Source organism: Balaenoptera musculus, chromosome 9 (assembly GCF_009873245.2).
Source record: "Balaenoptera musculus isolate JJ_BM4_2016_0621 chromosome 9, mBalMus1.pri.v3, whole genome shotgun sequence".
Lineage (NCBI taxonomy): Eukaryota > Metazoa > Chordata > Mammalia > Artiodactyla > Balaenopteridae > Balaenoptera > Balaenoptera musculus.
Genome location: NC_045793.1, coordinates 5,984,588 through 6,006,319, shown reverse-complemented (window position 1 = coordinate 6,006,319; position 21,732 = coordinate 5,984,588). Strand labels below are relative to the sequence as shown.

At 54.1% G+C, this 21,732-nt stretch overlaps 1 protein-coding gene across 1 annotated transcript; it reads right to left on the bottom strand.

The window, feature by feature from the left end:
• Positions 1-12,183: 12,183 nt before the first annotated feature.
• CRYGN (crystallin gamma N) lies at positions 12,184-20,179 on the bottom strand. Its single transcript, XM_036863747.1, has 4 exons — positions 20,014-20,179; positions 17,834-18,082; positions 15,985-16,130; positions 12,184-12,417 (listed from the first exon to the last, which is right to left on the bottom strand). Exons 1-4 carry the CDS (start codon positions 20,032-20,034, stop codon positions 12,282-12,284), a joined length of 552 nt encoding a protein of 183 aa, XP_036719642.1. The 5' UTR covers positions 20,035-20,179; the 3' UTR covers positions 12,184-12,281.
• Between the last annotated feature and the right edge of the window lie 1,553 nt (positions 20,180-21,732).

Below are 21,732 nucleotides of genomic sequence, written 5' to 3'. Positions count from 1 at the left end.
AATAGGGATTGGATTTACCCTCCTGCTTCCTACCTGAAACAACCAAAAACCAGACACATAAAATATGTGAAACGGTTTTTAAGACACTGGGCATCTGGCAACAAAGGACAGCAGTTCCTGAGAGACAGGGACAAATGAGGTGAGTCCTATGAGAGGCCAACTTACTGCCCTGAGAGAATTTCCAGACCTCAGAGCAGGAGGGGGTAGCCTGGATGGAGCCCAGTGGACTCCCTGAGTTTCAGAAACAGCTGAGCAAACAGGACAAACAAATGCCTAGAGTTGGATAAAGTACCAGAGAGCAGAGACCCCTGGAGACCTACAGAAGGTCCCTCTCCAGTATGCAGCTGGAGACAGATTAACACGTGCATGGGAAGAAACTACCCAAGGTGGGAAAAGGATTACTGCCCAACCCCACACAGGGCTGAGAGTAGTGCACCAAGGACATGAAAACAGTTATTGTAACTGTATTCCATGTGTTCAAAAGGTGATGTAGAATCAAGGAGTCCCAACTGAACTTATAGAGATGAAAACAATGTCTGATATTAAACAACAGCAACACTGGATGGAATTAACAGCAGATGAGGCATTTCAGAATAAAATATTAGTAAACTTGAAGACATAGCAGTAGAAACTATCCAAAACGAAAAGCAGAGAAAAAAAGAATTTAAAAAACGGAAAAAGCATCAGTAAGCTGTGGGACAACTTCATGCAGCTTAATATATGAGTAATTGGACTCCTTGAAGAAGGGGGGAGAAAGGAGGGAACAGAAAAAAATATTTGAAGAACTAAGGGCTGAAAGTTTCCAAATTTGATGAAAGTTATAAATTCACAGATCCAAGGAACTCACCAAACTCCAAACGTAAGAAACACAAAAGACACAAGCTTCATCAAGAAGAATATATAATCTGAATAGCCCTGTATCTATATTTAAAACTGAATTTGTAGTTAAAACCTTTCCACAAACAAAACTTAAGACCCAGATGGCTTCACTGGGGAATTGTACCAAATATTTAAGGAAGAAATAAGACCAATTCTCTACAAATGCTTCTAGAAAATTGAAGAGGAGGGAATGCTTCTCAGTTCATTCTGTGAGGCAAGTATTACTCTGATATCAAAATCAAAGACATAATAAGAAATAAAATTATATGCCACTATTCATCACGAGCATAGATGCAAAAGTTCTAAACAAAACTTTAGCAATCGAATTCAACAATTATATAAAAACCTTAAAACATAAGACCAAGTGAGATTTACCCCACGAATTCAAAGTTGGTTTAACATTCAAAAATCAATCAATGTGGGCTTCCCTGGTGACTCAGTGGTTAAGAATCCGCCTGCCAATGCAGGGGACACAGGTTCGATCCCTGGTCCGGGAAGATCCTGCATGCCACGGAGCAACTAAGCCCGTGTGCCGCAACTACTGAGCCTGTGCTCTAGAGCCCACGAGCCACAGCTACTGAGCCCGCATGCCACAACTACTGAAGCCCATGAACCTAGAGCCCATGCTCCACAGCGAGAGAAGCCACTGCAATGAGAAGACTGCGCACTGCAACAAAGAGTAGCCCCTGCTCGCCGAAACTAGAGAATGCCCATGCACAGCAACAAAGACCCAATGCAGCCAAAAATAAATAACTAAAATAAATAAATTTACTTTAAAAAATCAGTCAATGTATGGCATAAGGATAGACATGTAGATCAGTGGAATAGAATTGAGAGATCGGAAATAAATTTACACAAGTATGGTCAGTTCATTTTCAGCAGGGTGCCAAGGCAATTCAATGAGAGAAAGAGCAATCTTTTTTTAAAAATGGTGCTTGGACAACTGGATAGCCACATGCAAAAGAATGAATTTGGACCCCCTACCTCACACCATATACAAAAATTAACTCAAAATGGGCCAAAGAGCTAAAATGTAAGAGCTAAAATTATAACACTCTTAGAAGAAAACATTAGTGTAAATTTTCATTACCTTGGATTAGGGAATAATTTCTTAGATATGATGCATAAAGCAAACAATTTTTTAAATTGGATCAAAATTTAAAACTTTTGTGCTTCAGGGCTTCCCTGGTGGCACAGTGGTTAAGAATCCGCCTGCCAATGCAGGGGACATGGGTTCAAGCCCTGGTCCGGGAAGATCCCACATGCCGCGGAGCAACTAAGCCTGTGCGCCACAACTACTGAGCCTGCGCTCTGGAGCCCACGAGCCACAACTACTGAACATGCGTGCCACAACTACTGAAGCCCGCGCACCTAGAGCCCATGCTCCTCAACAAGAAAAGCCACCGCAATGAGAAGCCTGCGCACCTCAACGAAGAGTAGCCCCTGCTTGCCGCAACTAGAGAAAGCCCACGCGCAGCAAGGAAGACCAAACGCAGCCAAAAAAAAAAAACTATTGTGCTTCAAAGTGAAAAATCAGTCTACAGAATGGGAGAAAATATTTGCAAATCATATCTCTGATAAGGCTTTAGTATTCAGAATGTATTTTTTAAAAATCTTATGACTCAACAATAAAAATGCAAATAACCCAATTTAAAAATGAGGAAAAGATTTGAATAACATTTCTCCAAAGAAGAATACAAAATAACCAATGAACACATGAAAAGATGCTCAACATAAACTAGTCATTAGAGAAATTCAAATTAAAACCACAATGAGATACCACTACACCTATTAGAATGATTAAAATGAACAAGTCTCATCATTCCAAGAATTCTTGTTGGCAAGAATATGAAACGACTGGAACTTTCATATACAGGCTGACCTCGTTCTACTGCACTTCACAGATGTTTCCTTTTACAAACTGAAGGTTTGTGGCAACCCTGTGTCAAGTCTATCGGCACCATTTTTCCAACGGCATCTGCTCACTTTGTGTCTCTGTATCACATTTTGGTAATTCTTGAAATATTTCAAACTTTTTCATTGTTATTATATTTATTACACTGATCTGTGATCAGTGACCTTTGATGTTACTATGACTTGCTGAAGGCTCAGATGATGGTTAGCATTTTTTAGCCACAAAATATTTTAAAATTAAGGTATGTACTTTTTTTTAGACATAATGCTATTGCACACAGTACACTACAATATAGTGTGAACATAACTTTTATATGCACTGGGAAACCCCAAAATTTGTGTGACTCACTTTATTGTTATATTTACTTTATTGCAGTGATCTGGAACTGAGCCCACATCTCCGAGGCGTGCCTGCACATCTGATGAGAATATAAAACAGTACAACCACTTCGGAAAACAGTTTGGCAATTTCCTAGAGAGTTAAACATACACCTACCATATGACTCATCCATTCCTCTTTAGCCAAGAGCACGAAAGCATCTGTCCATGTGAAGACTTATGCATGAATTTTCATAGCAGCTTTATTTCCAATAGTCAAAACTGGAAACACCCCCAGATTTCAAGTCAAGAGTTTAGCTGAGCTAATGCTGCCTCAGCATCCATTTTTTTGGCCAGGGGGCCTCCAGGGACCTTCCTGCTGTTCCAGGGGGCCCGTCTCTCCTTCCCTCAGGGTCCTGGTCTGATCCTTTCTACCCTCTCCGGCCCCAGCCCAGGGTCCCTCCCATTACTCAACAATTAAATATAGCACAATTATTCTTGAAGTGGAATTACTAGGCTTCCATTTGCTGTTAAGGGGGCCAAGGGAGCTCTTCCCCTACATTCCAGATTTCAGCCTCAGAAGGAGAAATATTTGAGACAGAGAGACTTTCCCAAGCATCCTGATTTTTCCTTGTGCAGGTGACAGCCATCTTTGGTTTATGGTTTCAGACCAACTTTGCCAACTCCTTGCAAGTAATTACCTGAAACTAACCCATCATTCGTACTCTTCACCAGCATCTTGCTTGCACCAGCTTACGAAGAGGTAAAACCAGGTCTCTGTATTTGCCGGCCAATGGGAAAGCGACGATTTACAAAGGCGGTAGAAACTTTCCGACATATTCCCCCCCCCCAAATAACACTAAACAAACAAAAATTCCTGTGCTTTTGGAATGTTTATTTTATTCCACTATAATCGAGTGACAATCATAAGGCAGGCACAATTACACGTTGGGTAATAACTTTTGGCTTCCATAACGACTTCTCAGGATAATTATTATCTTCCTGATTTTACTGATGAGGAAACTGAAGCCTCGAGAGGTTAAGCAAAGTCGCTCAGCTGGTGAGTGGAGATTGCATATCTGTTATCGCCAAGTCTAAGGGCGTGTCCACCAAATGACAGAGTCAGTGGCTTGGATGGAGCGGGCCCACCCTCTGTGCTAACACATAGAAGGCTCGTGGTTCTGCCTTTCGCTCCAGTCCCACTGAATTTTCCTAGAGAGGTCTTGGGCAAAGATCTGGCAAGAGTCCCTTTCCCCGAACACTCAGATGAGGATCTGTGGGTGCTGCCCTAAGAGCATTTCTCTGAGGATGAGATAAGCAAGGTGACAGTCTCCGGGCGGACACACTTCCCCTGGCAGAGACCTCAGAGCTGCTGCACGTGGCCCCCGTGCTCTTCATCCTCATCCGACACACTGTGGCAGGCTGGTTAGGGTGTGTGCGTGTGTGTGTGTGTGTGTGCATGTCTGCATGTGTGTGTGTGTGTGCCTCGGAGGGACAATGAGTGAGCCTGGTTTAGCAACATCTGTTTTCACTCATTCCAGAAGATTTCTAGCTTCCCTCAAAGCCATGCATTTGCTTGCTCTCTGTGTGGATTCTGAAGCCAAGTGTAATTCGTACCGGGGTTGTTAATCCTACAAAGGATATTTACATGAGTTTCGGGTTCTTTCAAGTGGAGACCAGGGCCAGCTCACCGCTAACTCCACACCTGCCTTTATTTTGCTGGGAGCAGAAAGGGAGGTCGACCAGGGGTGTCAGTCAGCATTCTTTGGCTGAAACGAAAGAAACTGAGTTTGGGGAGTTTAAGCAAGAAAGGGGGATTTGTTGGAAGGATAGCGAGTGCAGGAGAGATGAACACCCAGATTAAAGAAGGTCAAGAACTTGGGAGAAGCCAACGTCTCAGCAGCCAGAACTTGAGGAATGCATCTCTGGGATGTGGCTATGAGTTTACTTGGCTCCAGCCCTCCTCTCTCCCAGGGTGATTTGGTACCAGATTTCATTTCCAAGGAGAGAGAATTAATTGCCCTACCTCGAGTTTCATTTGGTTGGGAACAGGACCCTGTGACTGCTGCCTCAGCAGAATCACAGCAGCTGTAGTAGATCCAAGTCGCTCCCTGCTGGCGACCCTATGGCAGGACCCTGTGACTGCTGCCCAGGGCTCATACACAAACACCCTTCTCTCCATGGTCACTGAGGAAAAAGGCCCCTGCCTCCCAGGGACCGCCCTGTGTGAACCTCACATGCATTGCCCCACTCCCAACGGGTGACAATCCAAAGAGCCCCCGCCAACCCAGCTTCCCATGCCTCAGAGTAGTGTGATAGGGTGGCTGGTCTCTTGAGTCCTAGAGCATGAGCTATGTTCACTCTCATCGAGATAGTCTTTTTTTTTTTTTTTTTTAACTTTTTATTTTATATTGGAGTAGAGCCGATTACCAATGTTGTGATAGTTTCAGGTGCACAGCAAAGGGACTCAGCCATCCATATACATGTATCCATTCTCCCCCAGACTCCCCTCCCATCCAGGCTGCCACAGAACATTGAGCAGAGTTCCCTGTGCTATACAGTAGGCCCTTGTTGGTTGTCCATTTTAAATATAGCAGTGTGTACGTGTCAATCCCAAACTCCCTAGCTATCCCTTCCCTCCACCTTTACCCCCGGTAACCATAAGGTCGTTCTCTCAGTCTGTCACTCTGTTTTGAGATACTGTCTTATATTCTATAACCTATGGACTAAATGATAAATCAGACACCAAAACCCTACCCTAGTTATCAAAGAGAAGAATATTTTTAAGATGTGCATGTCTGGGTCTGAAATCTGGGAAAACCTCTGCTGTGGTTGATGGCAGGAGTTAGGTACGGGCTCTGGAGTCGGCTGGCTGGAGCTCTTTGCTTATTTTGCCACTTATGGTGCAGCTCTGGACAAGTTACAGCTACCTTGTTAAGTCTACTTCTTTAGCTGTAAAAGAGACGAGAGTCACATACCCACCTCATTATAAGTAAAAAATAGTTTAGCACAGTGTTTTGGGCATAGTAGTTGCTCAATAAATGTTAGCTGTGTTGTCATTACTAGTTATTTACTGATAACCAAGTATGGCCAGGCCCTGCTTCAACAGCCAGATTAGATTCCCTTAGAATTTGCTAAATGTTCCTATGTAAACAAGTGATGTTAAAATCTTCTCCCCCACAGAAAGTTTACTTTGGCATGATGCCACTGGCCTACCCCTGTGGGATGTGATTAGCAAAAAATCCTAAGAAACTTGTTCTTTTCTTTGCGGGAGTGATCTGCTGAGGACACAGCTTGTGATGATCAGCATGGGTCCTGAGGACCCAGGGAAGAAATTCCTTTCTGGCCGGAGTCCCAGGAATCGCTGTGCTTCTCCGGGGAAATGGGTTTATCTCTTGGACCCGGCCTCATGGAATCGATCTTGTTTCCCTGCTTGCTTTGGCCCCATCAGGAGTCCCTCTCCAGCAAAGAATCTGGAGTTTGCTTGCTACGTAGAGCATCGTGGACGCTAACATTACCATGGCCTCACCTTTTTCCTTCTTTTTCAAAAGTCCGATGATTCCTTCATACACTTTTTCCATCTTATTTTTTGAGGAAGGTGGACACTCTCCCTGGCCCTGGCAGCCAGCCCCCATGTGGTGCCGTGGCGCTTGAGCCCCACGCCTGTCTGTGTGAAGGGCTCTGCCGTCTCCGAGGCTCCTCTCTGGCAGGCCCCAGGAAAGGATTTCCACCAGCCGCCCCGTTTGGGGGGCGCCCCATTCCTGCTGCCCTCTCTGTCCACGTGATCCAGGAGCCCCGGGGCCCAGGGTGGCCTGGGCCCAGCTGTGAAGTGGACACGCTGCCCTGCTCCCCAGGCCAGGCACTCAAGGGCAGCCTCCCCAGTCCTCGATGGGAAAGGGACCCGGGAGACAACCTTCCCAGTCCCAATGCTGGGGTCTCCGCCCTGGCTGTTGGGGACTCTGGGGTCCGTGGAGAGAGGGGGTGGCTTTGTCCTCCCGTCCACTCCCCAGACTTTGGCCCCCGAATCAGGCAGCCTGCACCATCACAAGCGCCCTCCCCCTCTTGCTGAACTTGGACCCTGCCACACGACCGATAGCTCACCTGGCCCCCGCCCCCCACCCAGAGTGCATAGTCCTGGGGGCTGCACGGCCAGGAGCGGGGTTCTCACTTCTGACCGCTCAGCCGTCTCCCGCCACATACCCTGACCGAGGGGCTGGTCTCAGCGTCCAGCGAGGCCGGCTCCAAACCCACAGGCCCGTCCAGGGCAGCCGCCGCCCAGCCCCTTCCCGGCAGAGCCATGCCAGGGCACAGTGTCCGCTGGACTCTTAGGGATGTTTTCAATCACTCATTCCAAAGAGGGGCTTAGCCTCCGGCAGCAGGGAAGCCAAGAGCCTATTTACAAAAGAGCTCATTTTACAGGTCCAGGCTTCACGGGCCCCAGTGCAAGGCCCTCCCTCCTGTGTCATCGGGCTCGCCCTGACATTTGTGTGGCTGGGCAGGGACTGGGGGTCAGGAGGTCAGGGCTCAGCCCAGGTCCTCACCCCGGCTCTCTGAGCCACCCTGTGGGAGGAACGACCCCTTGTGCACTTTCCATTCCCTCGGCAGCCATCGCACAGCACTGGATGGGGGTTGAGGGGTGCAAGTGAGAGATTCCCCAGGTACGGGGAGGTGTGGGCAGGTGGAGCCCACGCTGTCCTCCAGAATCTGGGGAGGCTCTTCCACATCCAAATTACCTCCCGACAGCCCTCAGCCCCCCAGCAACGAGAAGCCAGACTTTGTCTTTATTGTGGTGACATATACGGGACAGAAGATTTACCATCCAAACCCTTTTCCAGCGCAGTTCATTAAACACCTTCACGTCGTTGGGCAACCATCACCACCATCATCTCCAGAACTTTCTCACCTTCCCAAACGGAAACTCTGGAGCTACATTTTTAAGCTCTCTCATTCAACAGGTTTTTATTGAAAATCCCTGTGGTTTCTTCCTTTTTTTTTTTTAATAAATATATTTATTTATTTATTTATTTTTGGCTCCGTTGGGTCTTCGCTGCTGCGCACGGACTTTCTCTAGTTGCGGCGAGCGGGGGCTACTCTTTGTTGCGGTGTGCGGGCTTCTCATTGCAGTGGCTTCTCTTGTTGCGGAGCATGGGCTCTAGGCGCACGGGCTTCAGTAGTTGCGGCGTGCGGGCTCAGTAGTTGTGGCTCGTGGGCTCTAGAGCGCAGGCTCAGTAGGTGTGGCGCACGGGCTTCAGTAGTTGTGGCTCGTGGGCTCTAGAGCGCAGGCTCAGTCAGTAGCTGTGGCGCACAGGCTTAGTTGCTCCGCGGCATGTGGGATCTTCCCGGACCAGGGCTCAAACCCGTGTCCCCTGCATTGCCAGGCGGACTCTCAACCACTGCACCACCAGAGAAGCCCATCCCTGTGGTTTCTAGAGGGAACACAGATCTGTAGGGCTCTGGAGGTGGAGACAGGAGGCCGTGTCAGGGAACGTAGGGGGTCCTCAGGGGCGCAGGGGACCCCGGGCTCACGAGGGGTGGGGCAGCGGCAGCGAGGTTGTGGGAACATCTGTGGGGTTTTCAAAGGGAATGTTTTTCCTGTGACCAGACGGGCCTGATAAACAGCGCATGCGCCTTGCTGGCCGGCAGGGAGCGCGGGTCGGGTGGAGGGGGCGTGGAGCGGTGGGTGGGTGGGAGGACCGAGGGCTGAGGACACGAGGATGGCTCTGTGAGCGCCCCGGCTCTCCAAACCGCAGGGCTGGGACAGAAGTATGTGAAGCATGTGTGACTCTCTTCAGAAGGCGCTGGCCCTCGGTCCACCGACCCCCTGGACCGACATCAGACAAATTACAAGCCTGCCCACAAGCACTTTGCTGGGAATCTTGTTTTTCTTCTTGAGACAAAAAGCAGATTCGCTGACAGATTATGGAGCAGAGGGCTGGGGTGAGGGGGAGGTCACCTGGGAGCACAAGCCTATTGGTGAAGCACTAAATCACCAGTTAATGAGGTGCTGGGCAGCAGGATGAGTTTAGAGAAACCTCTGGAACGCAGGAAGGGCTGCGTGCGAGGCTGGCTCCTCCCCTGGCTACCGGGGACTGGACCGAGCTCCTCAGCCTGGGGGATTCTTCCTTAATTCCCTAGGAGGGGCTTACCTTCACTGTACAGCTGGGGAAACTGAGGCACGGGGCAGTGACTTGTCCAAGGACACATCCTAGCGAGTAACAGAGAGAGGATTGGGGCGGAGACCCAGAGCTGGTCCTTAACGCTGCTCCCCCCACGTTCTGGGTGATGTCCAGTGCATCACTTACTACTAAGAGCCAGTATTCATACGGCACCTTCTCAGGGTTACTTGTTTGGCCTTTACAGCTGTATACAGTTGGAACCACAGACATGATCACACTCATTTCACAGAGCAGGAGACTGAGGCCTGGAGAGACCACTTGGTTCATGTTATAGGCTGAAACGTGTCCCTCCCAAATTCGTATGTTGAAGTCCTAACCCTCAGAACCTCAGAATGTGACTGTATTTGGAGATAGAGGGTCTTTCAAGAGGTGATAAGTTAAAATGAGGTCGTTAGGTTGGACTCTAATCCAATATGACTGGTATCCTTATAAGAAGAGATTAGGACACAGACACGCACAGGGGAAAGGCCGTGTGAGGACACAAGGAGAAGACGGCCACCTGCAAGCCAGGGAGAGAGGCCTCAGGAGAAACCACACTTGCCAGCACCTTGATCTTGGACTTCTGGCCTCCAGAACTGTGAGAGAAAACATTTCCATTATCTAAGCCCCGTGCTGACTGATACACTTTGCTCCCATTTCACACCAGGCCCTGCTTCTCCCCGTGATGCCTGCTGACCAGGATAAGGACGTCTGGATTCCCTTCCTCATGGGCCATGGGGAGTTTGAATGAGGTGATGCAGGGGACTATGCTTTTGAGTATGTGATGGCTACTGGGTGGACTACTGTTATTTTAACTATTGTATCAATAAAATACACCTGTATGTGCAAATGCGTGTGCAGTAGAGTGGTTGGGAGCAAAGGTATCAGCCAGACCGGGTTTGAATCCTGACTGTTGTGTGACTTTGGGCAAGTTGCTTAACCTGTCTGTGTCTAGCTCTCCTTCATAGTGGTGATAATAAGCATATCACCATCTTGGTGTTATCGCACACAATAAGTAAAATTACACAGGTTCCACTAGTACAGAGCTGGCATCAAGTCAGAGCATAAAATAAAAGTTCAACAGTATCATCATCAACATCAACAACGGGGAAAGGGGTGTGAGGTCCCGGAGGCCTGGGGCCAGCTAGACCCGCTGACCCCTCCCCTCCCAGGCCTGATGTGGAGCTTTGAGGGTCAGACAGTTGCAGGAAAGACCAGCTGAGCAGGGACAAGGTCATGGCTGCGGGCAGGGCCTCCCACACGTGGGGACGAGTGTAGCTGAGGTCACACGGAAAGCGCCACATCCCCGAATAAACTGGCAGAGAAAGGGAAAACAAGAGCATGGTTTTCAACAAACCCTCTTCTCAACTCACACAAGGCGAGGTACTCCGGGCTCAGAGATTTGACTGGCTTGCTGTTAGTTTTGTGGTGGTTTCTTTCTTTTTTTTTTTCGTTTGGTGCGTGGTGGTAGTTATTATGCTTCTATCATTTACACAATAAGCTAGTCAAAGTTAGATGCAAATTTCAGAAGTATTCAAGTGATAAACATGGAAAACAGGAAAGCATATAATAACTTGAATAAGATAAAATTGGAAAGGGTTCCTAATAATAAAAAGAAAGAAAAGTCAAGAAAAATCAATAAATCCTTTTCCTTAGCACTGAAAATGTGTATGTGTAAAGCATACAACAATAACAGATAAAGATAAATTGGGATAAGTAATCGCAATATATGACAGATAAAGGCCTACTTTTACTCCAAACTACGGCTTTCCATCAGCCATGTGGTGGTTTTCAGCTGTTGGTTTGGACGGTGAGTGCCGCTGCTCAGGATTCTGGTGGGCAGCTGTCGGCGGGGAGCGCGGAGTTACCCGGGCCACTCCCAGGATCCAGCAGGCCCTCTCTCACTGGGGACAGGAGGCTGGACACTGAAGTATGGGTGGGGAGGCACTGGGGGCCTCTTATTCCCGGAAATCCCACTACCTCCCAGGCCAGGCTCCTTCCTCCCTCTCTCCTGGGGCTGTGACCCCCCCCTATCAAACCCACCCCAACAAGGTGGGCCCAGCGTCCTGCAGAGGGCCCGGGCCACAAAGAAGCTCCGTGGATTCACCCTCGGGATGAAGAGAGCCTGGGCCCTGGGTGGTGCAGCCCTGTGAGCAGCTGCGGGTGAGCAGACGCTCTCTGCTCCCTTCAGCCCTGAAAGCTTCGGCCCCTTCGGCTTCCTCCTAAGTCTCCTACCCCTCCATCCCCCCAGAGCCCACCTGTTCAGGCAGCAACTCCCCCTCATCTTCCAAGCCCCCCAGTTTCTCTCTCCTTACAGGGTACAAGGGGTGATGTGTCCCTGGGATCCAGCCAAGCCTTCCAGAAGATCCTCCCCATTAAACTACACGATCCCCCAGAGATGCAGACTCAGGGACCCTGGGTCAGGCCTGGCTGTGCAGTGGACCAGACCACACGGCCTGGCAGCCCATCCCTGATCAGGGGGCCTACAGCCCAGAGGGAGCCCCCACCTCGCAGCAGACCCCCTCGGTGCCCTGCCCCGCCCCCACCACGCCTTCCCCGCCCCCCCTTTCTCCCCTAACTGGCCGGTGGGTGGGGTTCCTGGAAGGGGAAGCGCCCTGGCCCCATCCTGGTTCCACTGGGAGCTGCTCTGGGACCCGAGGTGGTGACTCCCCATGTAGGACGCTGGCTTTTCACGTGTGAAGTGACAGGATTGAACTCCATGACCTATAGGTCCCTTCCAGCCCTAATGCTCCCCCAGCGGGTGCCTCACAACGTCCCCCCTCCACCCTTCCTGATCGGTCCCTCCCACGCCGGGGGGGTGGTCCTGCCAGTCCCCTGCCCAGGGCCTGGGGGCCCCCTGCCCGGCTGTCCCTTGGTCACGAAGGGCAGAGGAATCACGCAGCACTTGGCTTGTATGACGTTTATTTCCCACGGTCCGAGTCCTGGGCGGGCTGAGGGGACTGTCCCCCTCTCCGGGCCGCTCCTGGTCGCAGCCGGACACTGGCGGGCGGGCGGTTAGTAGAAGTTGGCCACCCGGCGGAGGGACTGGACGCGCGCGCTGTGGGCCTCCCAGTCGGAGAAGCTGCGGAAGTCGCCCCGCTCCACCAGGTACATGCGGCCGCGGTAGTTGGGCTCCTCGTACAGGACCCACCTAGGCCAGAGGGCGGCGGAGGTCAGGGGCCCGGTGCTGAGCAGCGCAGGGCCCGGCCGCTCCTGTCCTGGCACCGCAGCGGCGCGTGCCCTCCTCCCCCGCAGCCGCCGCCCCGCGCCCCTCCGCCCCGGGCCAGCCCTTCATGACCGTGACCCCATCCCCGTTCTTGGCTTATTTCTCCCCCCATCTCCCGCCTGTCCTTTCACTGCCCCGTGTGTCCGGGCCAGTGCTGGGTGAGACATTTTGCACCCAGGGGTGCTCAGCTGACACTTGAAACTGACCAGTCCAGAATGTTCATCACAAGGGCCGGAAGTGGTTCCAGGATGCACGTCCTCTCATCCCCCCACTCCCACCCCCCCCACACACACACCCCACTCCTTCCTGCTCCTGGAAAGGCCTGTTTGCACAGACAGCACCCAGCACGTGGCAGGGGCCTGGCACAGAACGGGAACCGATTACTATTCATTCGTTGGATCGTTCAGCAAATGTGCTCCTGGGTCCACGTGTGCGCCCAGCCCTGCTTCAGGCCCTGGCGAGTCTCAAATCAGTCAGACGCACAGGTTCCTGCGGTGGGGTGAGGGGCGAGGGAGGCAGCTGCACGGAGGAGGGATCCTTCCCCTCCCCATCACAGCTCCCGGCTCCGGGGCAGCTGCTAACAGGCCGGACAGCAGTGACCGGCCGACAAGGACACGGACTGGTCTATGAGCACGTATGGCTGGGCTCTGGGCCAGGGCAGGAGAGAACAGGGCCCTGCATCACCAGAGGCGATGGGGCTGCAGGGGAAGGGCCCCAGGGCCCAGGTAATCGGGAAGGTTTCGGTGGGGGGATGGGGGGACCCCGGAGAGTTGTCTGTGCCTGAGGACAGAGGGGAGGGAGTGTGATCTGAGGAGAGGCCTCCGGACACGTGGGGAGCGGGGCTGTCGCAGCCCCGTCACTCCACTGTCCCTGAGGCAAGCAGGCAGCTGGGAGGGCCGGGGGACCCCCCCCCCCACTGAGCCGGGCTCTGGAGCCTGTGCTGAGGGGCGACGGGGTGGCGGCGGGGAGCGCGGCGGGGCTGAAAGCCAGCTTGGTCCACACCCACTCTTTGTCCAGGGCGGCCCTCTCCACCTCACTCTGGCCTCTTTCTCTTTGACCACTGATAGAACACAGCGTTTTTCTCTGTCAGTCACGGAGGGGCTGGGGGCCTTGGGAAGCAAAGCAGGCCTCAGTCTCCAGGCCCCCGACAAAGGGGCTACACACCCAGGTCTGGCTGCTGGGGTCCCTTCTGGCCCAGGCCATGGGGTGCTCTGACCTAAGGGTTCTTGTCCGCGGACCCCAAAGCACTCTGGTGTTGAAGGAGGTTTCTCCCCAGGAGACACATCCTCAGAATCTGTGAGCCCATCCAGCACAAGGCCAGCTGCCACTCACCTGCCACCGCCGTCCCTCTCCTCCCCTGTACCAACCCCACATCCGGAGCCTGGCACAGTCCGCTGAGGGTCAGGGGTTGGGCATGAGGAGAGAAAGGCGGAGAGTGGGAGTGAGTGGGGAGCACCTGCCAGGGAGCACCGGGCGGGCTGGGGCCAATCTGGCCTCCCCTCCCCCCACCCCCGGGCCTCCCCGTGCCCACCGCATCCCCCCACCCAGCCCATGACCTCCCCACACTCCCGCCCACACGCTGAGGCCGTGGCCTGAGGCACCTCCAAGGGAGTCAGCCCCTCCCTCCCTCCCTCGAGGAGCTGGGAAGGACCCCCAGCAGTGTCCTGGGCTGCCCTGGAGCACGTGGGTGTCCCCAAAAGGAAGAAGAGGAAGCGAGCAGTTAGGCCTCCGCAGGAACCCCTCACCCTCCCCTGCTTCCTGCCGTGGGGTGGCGAGAAGGCAGAAGGAGGGAGGGAGGGGGCACGCCGTCCGCATCGGCACCAGGACTGCGCCCTTGGGAAGTGGGCCTCGAGATGCTGGCACATCTCTTCCAGGTGCCCTTCAGGACATGGGTTTGTGGGGACAGGCCATTCCTGAGCGACTTGGGACCCAGAAGAAAATGACTCCTGGCAGGTAGGAGGTGGTGGGGAGACCCACCTTGCATCCCCAACCTCAGATGCCAGGAAAGCCCTCGAAGGAGGTCACGTCCACACTAGGGGATCCTGGGGGGCACCACTGGGCAGCTTTTCCTTGCCAAGGGCTTACATTTTTTTTTTTTACAAGTTAAAGTCACAGGAGGCCAAGGAGGAGGGCTCCATGGGGAGTGGAGCAGAGCCCGGGTCCAGATGTGGGACCCACCGCAGGCAGTCCCCTGCGGAGTCTTTGCCCCTCTGAGCATTATCTCTTCTTAGGTGAAGTGGGGGATGAAGTCCCTACGGTCAAATCTTAGCTCCTACCTTCCTGCCTTCTTCTCTAAACAAGCCCATGGAGTCCCCGGGGTGGGTGGAGGGGGATTGGGCCTCGGGGCTCAGGACACCTTCTACGCAAAGGTACGACTCTGGCCTCACAAGACACAATTTAGCCAGCAAATGGTTGTTTTGGAATTCTACTCCCGGATTCCCAGGTGCCATCAACTTAGGGCAAACCTGGAATTTCTGAACGGCCTTTGGGTCAGGGGCCCAGGGCCCAGCAGCCAACACCTGACCTCGCAGGGGAAGGTGGGGAGCAGTTCTTCCTCCATCTCAGCCACGTCTTCCTTCAGTCCCTCCCATGACCACTCGCGTGCACCCTGATCCCGTGCCTCAGAAACACAGACAGCAAAGGGATCCCGTAGATGCCGAGAAGAGCCAGGCTCCTGGGACCCACGTTTTGGGGCTCTTCTCCTGGGGCATGGGGTATGAGATCTGGGGAGACACCCAGCTCTAGATCAGGGACAGTCTGACTTGAAGCCAAAGGCCTGGCTGCAATCCCAGAGGGGCCACTCCCAGCGGGGTGGGGTAACCTTCTGGGTCTCAGCTTGCTTCTCTGTAAAATGGGGAAACGCTCTCCACCCAGCTGGGCAGGTGGGAGGAGGAGGAGCTGGCCAGCTGGGGTGTGAGCAGGGGCTGTGAAACTTGGCACAAAGGGTGTGCACAATGGGCGTTCAGATGCCCTCGGCTGGTGGAAGGAACCGGGTGTGCAGGAGTCGACGGAAGCACAGGGTTCTGACGGCTCTCTTGGGCTAGGGCGGACGAGCCCCTCTGGGCCTGGGGAAAAGCCTCCCAGCCACTCTCCATCCCCCAGAAGTGAACCACTGTGACATCATCTCCCCGGGAGGCCAGCGTGGCAGGGCTGGGTGTGTGGTAGGAGAGGTCCAGTTCGGGGTAAATAAGGGGTGAGCATGTGGGCAGGGCCACCCTTGCCAGAGCAGACTTTCCCCAGCTCGAGAAAACCAAAGCGCATTCCATGAGCTCAGCCTAGTCAGAGAGAACGGCTAGGTCTGCAAAGTGCCCTCCTGCCACCGAGGGGGGCCTTTGGGGCCCTGTGTCCCCTCACCATGGCCTTCCTGGGCCAGGGGGACAGATGAGGGAGGGACAAGGTCTCTGGGCAGGGGACAGGCTGCCCCCCTGCTGGGGTCTGACCCAGCCCGGCAGGCGGGGAACTGTGGTCAGCGGCCGCGCGGATTCTACTCACGCTCCGTCCCCGTACACCTTGATGGCGTTGACCCAGTTCTTGGCCCAGCCCTGACTCTGAAGGAAGGGACAGTCGTCCTTGAACTCCAGGCACTGGCCCGTGAAGTTGCAGCCCTCGAAGATTTCTAGGCGGAAATGCTCCCCATGCTGTGGGCCCCCCGCAAGGGGAGGAAGGAAAGAGGGTGAACAGTGGTGACGTTTCCCGTCATAAACAGGAGCCCGTGTGGGCAGGAGCTTGGACCCACCCAGCACCCAGGGCACCCGTGAGTTCCTGGGCTGGGGGGCCGGTGAGTACCCCGACCTCAACGCACGCCCCTCAGACCAGAACTGCCTCTCGTTCTTGCACATGAGATTTGGTTGGATGAAAGGGGTCTATTAGCTTAAAAAGATTCAGAGCCCCTGAACCAGTCCAGTTGCTTCTTTCTTCAACTGCAGACCCCAAGGTCCAGAGAGGGCCAGACCTCCTGGGACAGCGGCCGCCCTCGGACCGGCCCGGGCCGCTGGGCTTCCTCCTGCCCCAGACATACCACCACATTCCTCTGCCCTTCACCCCCTCCTGGGCTACAGGCCACTGGCAGCCTTTAAATGATAATATTTTACAAACTGTAATAGAACGTTTAGTAAAACACGAAGCCAAAAATCTAAAACAAATAACAGGGATCTCATTTGCTGAAATCCCTGCTGGCTCCCTGGGACGAGGATATACATCTCCCCATAAGATTCCCTGTATTTCCAAAGACCGAGGTGGGCCAGCTCCCCACGGGCTCTGGCGCCAGCGGGGGCTGGATCTGCGCCACAGCTGGCCCCAAGGATAGCTCTTACGAGAACAGCATTCGAAAGATACCCAGGATAGTTTTCATATAAATAGCATTATGCAAGATCCAGGGCCAGCCATGTTAATTCCTTTTTCCAAATGTCCGTGACCTGGTGGAAATCTTAAGAAAGCATTCTTACAATTTGAGAGGCCAACGCCCAGCTGGTTTTGCAACCCATGTAGAAAAGAGAGGGGTTTCCACACAGGAGGCCCCTCCCCTGGGAGTCCTCAGATGTCCGTCCAGGAGACGGTCCTCCTGCAGACACAGGGCCGAGACTCTCTGATAAGTTGTTCACCCCTCATCTCAGGAACCAGCCATTTCCGGAGCTCACAGCTTCCGGAGCTCACAGAAGGTCAGTTAGGACTTTAACGTGGAAGAATCCTAAGGAATGGGAATGCCCAGTCCTCAAACCCTACCCTCGGGGCAACTTCGCCATGGGGGAGTGACACCTCTCATTGGCTCTCCCACACGTACCGGGCAGCCCTGTGAAAAGGCAACCACCTGCTGGCTCCTGCCCCCAAATTCCCGCTGCCTGGCCAGTGATACCTAAGCTTCTTCCGTGGGCCACTCCATCGAAGGCTCCTGAAAAGCGCTAGAAGATGACCTGCCTGGGTGGACGCACCAGGACCACATCGGCCTTACTTTAGCTGAATGCTCCCCCATCTGGTTGCAAATCCAAACCTCTAATGTTTTCAATAGCATTTTAAGTGGAAAATTCAGCAAGATTTTGGCATCAGAAATTGAAAGTGGTTTCCTGATACATGGCTGAAAACGCAGGCATGAAAACTCCCAGGGGCTTTCCAATTGGGTCCCCATGCACGGGAGTGGCTGGGTCTGTGTGGGGACATCTCTCGGGCTTAAAGATCCCACGGTCTCATCCGTTCCTAAAGCTGGGAGGGCCCTGCCCCTCCCCCCCGCCCCCCCACCCCCCCCCGATTACTCATCCCACGTCTGACCAGGCCTAACCGGGCCCTGGGTCACTCCAGCAGGAAACCCCCCCATCCCGGCCAAGTGGAGTGGCCCAGGCCCACTCACCATTCCAACAGGCCGACAGGAGCCCATGTGGTCGTTGTGTCTGTTCCAGCGGTAGAAGTCGGGGTAGTCGCCGTGCTCCAGGACGAACTGCTGGCCCCGGAAGTCGGGGTGATCGAAGCAGACCCAGGCCCCACTCTCCACGCGGACGGAGTTCACCCGGTTCGTAAAGCCTCGGTCTTGGAAGTTGTCACAGTCCCCGAAGACCTCCAGCTTCCGCCCCGTGAAGTGCTTGCCCTCGTAGAGAGTAATCTAGAACAGCCAGGTTAGAGGACCCGGAGTCAGGGGCTTCTCTCCTGTCAGTTTTGGGAAGGGACACAGGGGGCCCAACATCCACCACTGAACCCCAATTCCCAGGCCCTGAAGCCCCGACCTGCGGCATACAGTAGGCGCTCAACACTGTCTGTTGCCTGGGTGAGAGAATGCCTGGATGGCGGCTTGAGGTCAGACCCCGCGCCCGGCTCGCCCCACCCCGGGAGGCCACGGTTGAGCAGACAAATCTCAGAAGATACGAGGGGACAGGGATTTCCCCTTTGTTCAGGGGCCCGTTTGAAAACAGGGTCTTTTCAAACTCCCACTGCATTTTTTAAACTCAATTTTTGTTAATTGTTAAAACATAACATCCAAGGAAATGTTTCAAAAGAAAACACTTCACCTACAACCCTATAACCGAATATTCACTTTCCAGAAAGTTGGGTTTCTGAGACTGGGCCCCTTAACAGGAGATATTGAATCCAACGAGCCAAGTCAGGGCCTGGCACGGGATTAACGGCTCAAAAGAGGGCTTTTTCAATGCAACCCCGTCCCTTTGTGTCCTAGGCCTCTCCTTTGGGTGACATGCATGCGTCAGATCTGGCGCTTTCTAACCCAGCGGTCAGTTCAGACACTGTGTCCTATGGTGATGTAGCACTGATGGGTAATCCCTGTTCCCAAACTAAACATGAACCACATGGTAACTAGACTTAGTGTGGTGATGATTTGATAATGTATAAAAATATACAATCACTATGTTATACACCTGAAACTAACACAACCTTGTTAGCCAATTGTACTTCAATAAAAATAAAACAAAACAAAAACAAACAAACAAACAAAAGAACCATACCAACCCCAAAACTCACTCACTTTCTGCAGAGGAACCTAAAATTCCAACTCTCAATAACCCTTTGGGTTTCAAGAATTGTGCTCCTAGAAGGGCCCTGGCAAAGTAATGTTACCTGGGGCCCAGTAACTGTGGTCATGATGTGTGTGTGCTGTCACTGATGGTAGAACTGCTCCTCTGGGCCCCTAGGAGTTAGGCAAGGCCAGATGCTTTGGCCAAAGGGATGTGCGTGGACATGGAAGCTTTGAAAACCACGCACCATTTCTCGTCCCTCCCTTTCCCTCTGCTGATATCAAGGTGTCCCTCTGCAGCACAGAGGAGGGGGTGCAGGCCACAGTGGAGGTGAGCTCCTGGGGTTGCTGCTGAGGCGTAACCTAGCCCCTGCAGACAGATACAGTAGTGCTCTCACCCACTCACCTTGAATGCAGCCCCTGGAAACCAAAGGCAGTCTCAGACTAGCTAGAATAGGGAGCCAGGGAAGGGGGCAGAGATCCAAATTTGCCAATCTTCCCGCACAAGGCAGGTCTGATCGAGGGCTCCCCCACCCCCCGCCCCCAGATATTCAAGGACAACTGGTCACCCACAGGATTCGAAGGTCCCTCAAATTTCAACATTTTGCAGAGAACCAGCCCCAAGTGCCCCCGAGCAGATCCCGAGGAAGGAGCAGCCACGTTAGAACAGCCTCAGGCAAAGAAGCGGGGCCCAGGGGCTGCAGGGCAAGTCAAGGATCCCCACTCCAACCCCGGCACCCCTTAGGTCTGAGCACCGTGCCTGCTCCGGGCTCTGGGGCAGGGGGTTGGCGCCGCAGAGCCAGTGCTGGAGGGACTGGACGGGAGGCCTCCCCACCCGCATCACAGAGGCCCTCAGCCCGGGCCAGGCACCCCGTTTTGTTCAGAGGTTTAGCCCACTCTGCTCGGGGTTGTCAGATGCAAAGGCATCAAGCGGGTTGGCCGCCCCTGTCCCCGGCCCCCATCCTGAGCACAAACAGCAATGAGAGCGGGTGTCTGGGCCCCGCCCCAGGGGCCCTGCGGTGACCCTGGGCGGCGGCGGCCGGACGCGAGAGGTTAGAGCGGGCACTCACCTTCCCCGAGCGCTGCGCCATGCTGCGCCTGGTGCGCGGTCCCACCGGCCCGCGGGGGCCCCAGATATAGCGGGCGGCGCCCTGCTGGCTCAGCGCCGCCCCGACAAAAGATTTGCTGGGCCGGCGCGTTAGTGCTATCGGGCGTGCTAAGCCCGCGAGGGGCCGCCCGGCCCGTGGGACCCAACCCGCCCCCGCCCCCGCCCGGGGGTCTCCCTGGTGCCATCGCGCCCGCGAGCCCAGCCAGACCCCAAGGCCTCCTCTCTCGCCGACCCAGCCGGCCTGCCGGCCCTGCTGAGTCAGGACGGATGGGCCCCGCCCACCCTGGGCCCCGCCCACCCCCACCCCCCGACGCCTCTGCCCTGGGGTGGGGTTCCTCAGGCTCCCCTCGCCCTCCCGCCTCCGCACAGAGCACAGAGCCTTACCAGACCTCCCGCCGCGCGCTCTCCCCCCCCCCCCGCCCCCCCGGGGACCCAGGCTCACATTGCTACTGAGTTCTCTCTCTCTTCGAGTGAAGAAGGATGGACCCCTGCTCCAGAGGGCAAAGAAGACAGCCCCTGCCCGCCCCCCTGCCCGCTGCTCTTGTCCATCCCAAGTTTGTGTATCCTACCCACAGTGAGGCCAGACAAACCGAAACGTTGGAGTTTGGCACAGAGAAGGGTTTCCTGCAAGGGGCATGAAAGGAGAACCGGCTGGCTCGTGCTCGAAAGGCTGCAACTCCCTGATGGGTTTCAGGGAAGGTTTTCTTATAGGCAAGGTGAGGGAGGGGAGTTGCAGGGTGTGAAGTGATCGGCTCCTGCACAAGTCTCTGCTTGGCTGATGGTGAGGTAGTGGGGCGGTGTTACAGGGGTTAACGTGATCAATCGTCAGGCTCCAGTAGGCCTGGGGGCTACGTGCTCATGGTCATCAAGTAGTTAACTTCTTCCATTTGGTGGGGATTTTAGCATCTGTGAAACAACTCAGTAAATGTGCATCAGATACTGCTATCTAGGTACTTCAGGGAGGAGCTAAGGATTCTGTGACCGCCACGTGGCTGATTTACCGTCCAAATTCTTACCAGTTCTCCTGGCCCCACTGCTCTTTTTATCACTACATGTTCACATCCTTCCACTCATTAATTCTCGAGCCAGGCTTTTGTGACTCAGGGGAGGCCTGAGAGACTACAGCTTTTCTACAGACAAGAGCCAGGCAGAGGGCATGGGGGGGAGGGGTCTGTCAGGAAGGTCCCATAGGGTCCTGCTCCGTTACACTTTGGTCTTAGCTCCCAGCCCCACCTTAAATTTTCTGCTCCAGCAGCACCCTGGGCTGCCCCTACATCTCTATGCCAGGCTGTGGTCCTGCAGACTCCACTTCTGCTGTTTTGCCCCCCAGAATGCTGTCCCTCTACCTCTGCCCCGCTCCACCCAGTCCGTGCTCACCCTTGATCCATTGAGGTGCCACCCGTCCCGACTCAAACCCCACTCGCCGGCGGTCCGCAGTGGTCTGCACCCAGACCACCCCGGACGGCAAGGACGGGTTTACAGAAACACACAGCCTCACCCCAGCGTGGGACTTTCTCAGGGCACAGATGTTCTTGGCACATAACGGAGGCTCAAAGATTGTTTGTGGAATGAGCAGAGTCAACACTGAGGCCACAAGATGCGCACCCCCAAATCGCCAGGGGGATGAGACGTGCACATGGAGAACAATGCAGGGCGGTTAGCTGGGGCGAGGGGCCAACCC